Source organism: Curcuma longa, chromosome 14 (assembly GCF_044706935.1).
Source record: "Curcuma longa cultivar G26 ecotype Majalengka, Jawa Barat chromosome 14, ITB_CL_G26_1.1, whole genome shotgun sequence".
Taxonomy (NCBI): Eukaryota; Viridiplantae; Streptophyta; class Magnoliopsida; order Zingiberales; family Zingiberaceae; genus Curcuma; species Curcuma longa.
This window is the reverse complement of record NC_133874.1, coordinates 314,751-318,077: the sequence shown is the minus strand read 5'-3', so window position 1 is coordinate 318,077 and position 3,327 is coordinate 314,751. Positions and strand designations below refer to the sequence as shown.

Genomic DNA, 3,327 nt, shown 5'->3' with positions numbered 1-3,327 from the left:
ATTTTTACGGTCCGAAAAATCCAACAACAGCCTCTTTCTATAGGATCTCAGACCCTTGGCAATATTAAATGATGATATTAATAGTCAGCCATTTTTGTCTAGGTTATTACATCCTCTATTAACGTTGATCATCTCAGACAAAACCATTAATGCATTCATTACATACTTGAGTAGATAGTAAAATGGATTTAAGTGGTAAAATATAAGTTGATTTACTTGGATAAATTTTACTCCAATTCAATCCAACATTCGATACAAACAGATCCTGCTCACACATGAATTATCTAGGTCCAATTACAATTTGCATCCTAAATTTATAATTTTTGTAAGCTTGCATATGGGAGTCATTAGAATACATGTTCACAATTCTTATTAGTAAAATCCTTTTCACATGGAATCTTTTGTCATTTTTTTTCATTGATATTTTCTACTCGTACTTTGGGGGAGGTGCATTTAGAAAAATCTATGAAATCTAGTTTGACATTTTGATAAATTTAAAATGGAATGCACTCTTCGATAGAGTACTTGTATAGTTTGAAATAGTCCGCGGGACAATGGTGCAACGGTAGGATATTCAGATTGTGACTTAGGGATCCGCGGTTCGATCCCCAACTATGGTGTATTTGCAAGAATTTTCTTTCAAATGAGGAACACAATTAAACGATGCTGGGCATCTGGATTGAGTCCGTGAGATTGACTGGGATTTATCTTTTTTTTTTTTTGTATGGTTTAAAATAAAATTAAAAAAACAAAAAAACAAAGTAATTGAAAAGGAAGCGAGGAGAAAGATCAGCGCTTATATGTTGTAAGGGGTATCATTACGACTCTCGGATGTCATCCTTCTCCAAGTCCTCTTCTTCTCTACTACGTTCCTCCGCCAAGCCTCGTCGCCGCACTCTCTCCCCTTCCGAGCTCTTTCATCACAACCGCCGGATCGCCTCCCTCGGCCGCATCGGTCAGCTCCATGCCGCCCGCCAACTGTTCGACGAAATGCCCACGCGCGACACCGTCTCCTGGAACGCCATCCTCACTGCGCACTGGCACAACTCCGACCTCGACGGCTCCAAGAGACTCTTCCAAACTATGCCTCACCGCAACACCGTCTCCTGGAACTCCCTCATAGCAGGCTGTTTCCACAACGGTCGTCCCCAAGAGGCCCTCCACTATTTCCTCAACATGCCCTGTAGCTGTAGGAACGCGGCTTCCTGGAACGCTACCATCTCCGGACTCGTAAGGTACGATCACTGGGACATCGCTGAGAGGCTCTTTCTGGAAATGCCTGTGAAAAACGTTATCTCATACACCGCCATGATCGACGGACTCGCTCGCAGAGGGGAAGTTGATAGAGCCCGCAACTTGTTCGACCGAATGCCCAAGAGGAATGCTGTATCGTGGGGTGCCATTATAAGCGCGTACGGCAAAAATGGCCTGTTTGAAGAAGCCCTAAACTTGTTCGATAGAATGCCAGAGAAGAACCTGGTTGCAATCACGGCGGTCATCACCGGGTATTGCAAGGAGGGTAGAGTGGATAAAGCAAGGGAAATTTTTGATGGGATTCAACACAAGGATTTAATCTGTTGGAACGCAATGCTGTCAGGCTATGTTCACAATGATCACCCCGGGGAAGCACTGAAGCTATTCATCCAACTACTAGAAACAGGTATGAAACCTGACTATTATACGTTAATTGCAGTCGTAAAAACATGTTCTTCTGTTGGTTTGCTGCAACAAGGGAGGCTTGTTCATGCTTACGCTATTAAAACCACCAAGTGGCATTTGAACGTATCCTTAAGCAACGCATTGGTGAGCATGTACAGCAAGGGCGGGTGCATTAGTGATTCGGAGTTGCTCTTCTGTAACATCCCCAACAGAGACCTTGTCTCCTGGAATGCAATTATTGCAGCATTCTCGGAGCATGGCTGCCAAGAGAAAGTTGTTTCTCTGTTCAATGAGATGGAAGAAGATGGCATCTCACCCGATCACATCACTTTCCTAAGCATCTTGTCTGCTCTGGGACGTGCTGCAAAGATAAAAGATAGCTTAAATTGGTTTAGCTTAATGATTTCCAAATATGGGATACAACCGAGGGCTGAACACTATGCTTCCCTGGTCGATATGCTGTTCCGTGCAGGGCATTTGGAGAAGGCATGCAAATTCATGGGAAGAATGCCACTTAAAGCACGGAATGTTGCGTGGAGTGCTTTACTAGCAGCCTGTCAAACGAACTCTCAAGTTGAGTTAGGGGAGTCGGTGGCTAAGAAGCTACTCGTGTTGGATTCTGAAAACTCGGGGGCATATGTGGCGTTGTCAAATATTTATGCTGCAGCTGGTATGTGGAGGGAAGTGACTAAAGTAAGGGCCATGATGAGGCAAAATAGAGTGCAGAAGCAACCAGGGTACAGTTGGACAGAGATATCTGGCAATATTCATTTGTTTCTGGTGGGAGATGCATCACATTCGGAGATGGACAAGATTGTATGTGAGCTTGAGAGGATAGGTTTCCATATGAAGATGTCATTACAAGATTTTATGTGAGCTTGAGAGGAAAGGTTTCCATATGAAAATGTCATTACAAGACTTTATGTGAGCTAGAGCCTAGAGAGGATAAGTTTACATATGAAGATGTTGAACCAAACGTATCCTCATAGCAGATGCATCATGTCTTATATTACTAGATTTGCCCGTAGTTGAACTTTCAGTATCTGCATTATACTAACACATGTAATTTATTTGTAGAATATAAATTCATTTATTTTTAGTGGGAAAAAGTACTTAGACAAGGGAATAATTAATGCTTGCGCTGCATGTTTCATCATGGACTTTCTTTAGGGTGTAAATGAGCCTAGCTTAGCTATGTTTCTTTAGTTACTCATCGAGCCTATTCAAACTTTTTTTATTAAAAAGCATATCAAGCTCGAGTTGTGCTTGAGCTTTTTATCTAACTCAACCAATACTATCATTGTGTTTACAAATTATGTTAAATGTTTATCTAGTAGATGAAATTTATATATGTTCTTTTTTATTTTTAACATATTATAAATAATTTAAAATTATAATAATTTATAAATTACTTAATAAAAAATTGAGAAATAAATTTATAATTAAATTTTATTTAAGTTAATCAATGAATTTGTTTATTAATTGTTCAGAAATTTTGTTTATGAACTCAAGCAAATTAAGTTTATTAGTGTTAAGCTTTTTTTATATGCTCGTTTACTATTAAACAAATATAAATAGGATTTATTGAGTTGAACGTCAAACTTCTTCATAAATGAACGTTCAGATCATTGCTTTAGCTTTCTTTTTTGTGAATCTCTAAGCTTAAGA

General features: G+C 39.6%; 1 protein-coding gene across 1 annotated transcript; it reads left to right on the top strand.

Moving 5' to 3' along the window:
• The first annotated feature begins 831 nt into the window (after window positions 1-831).
• Window positions 832-2,712, top strand: LOC141845619 (pentatricopeptide repeat-containing protein ELI1, chloroplastic-like). The gene has a single exon (XM_074733681.1). The coding sequence runs from the start codon at window positions 832-834 to the stop codon at window positions 2,533-2,535; it is 1,704 nt and encodes a 567-aa protein (XP_074589782.1). The 3' UTR covers window positions 2,536-2,712.
• The last annotated feature ends 615 nt before the right edge of the window (window positions 2,713-3,327 follow it).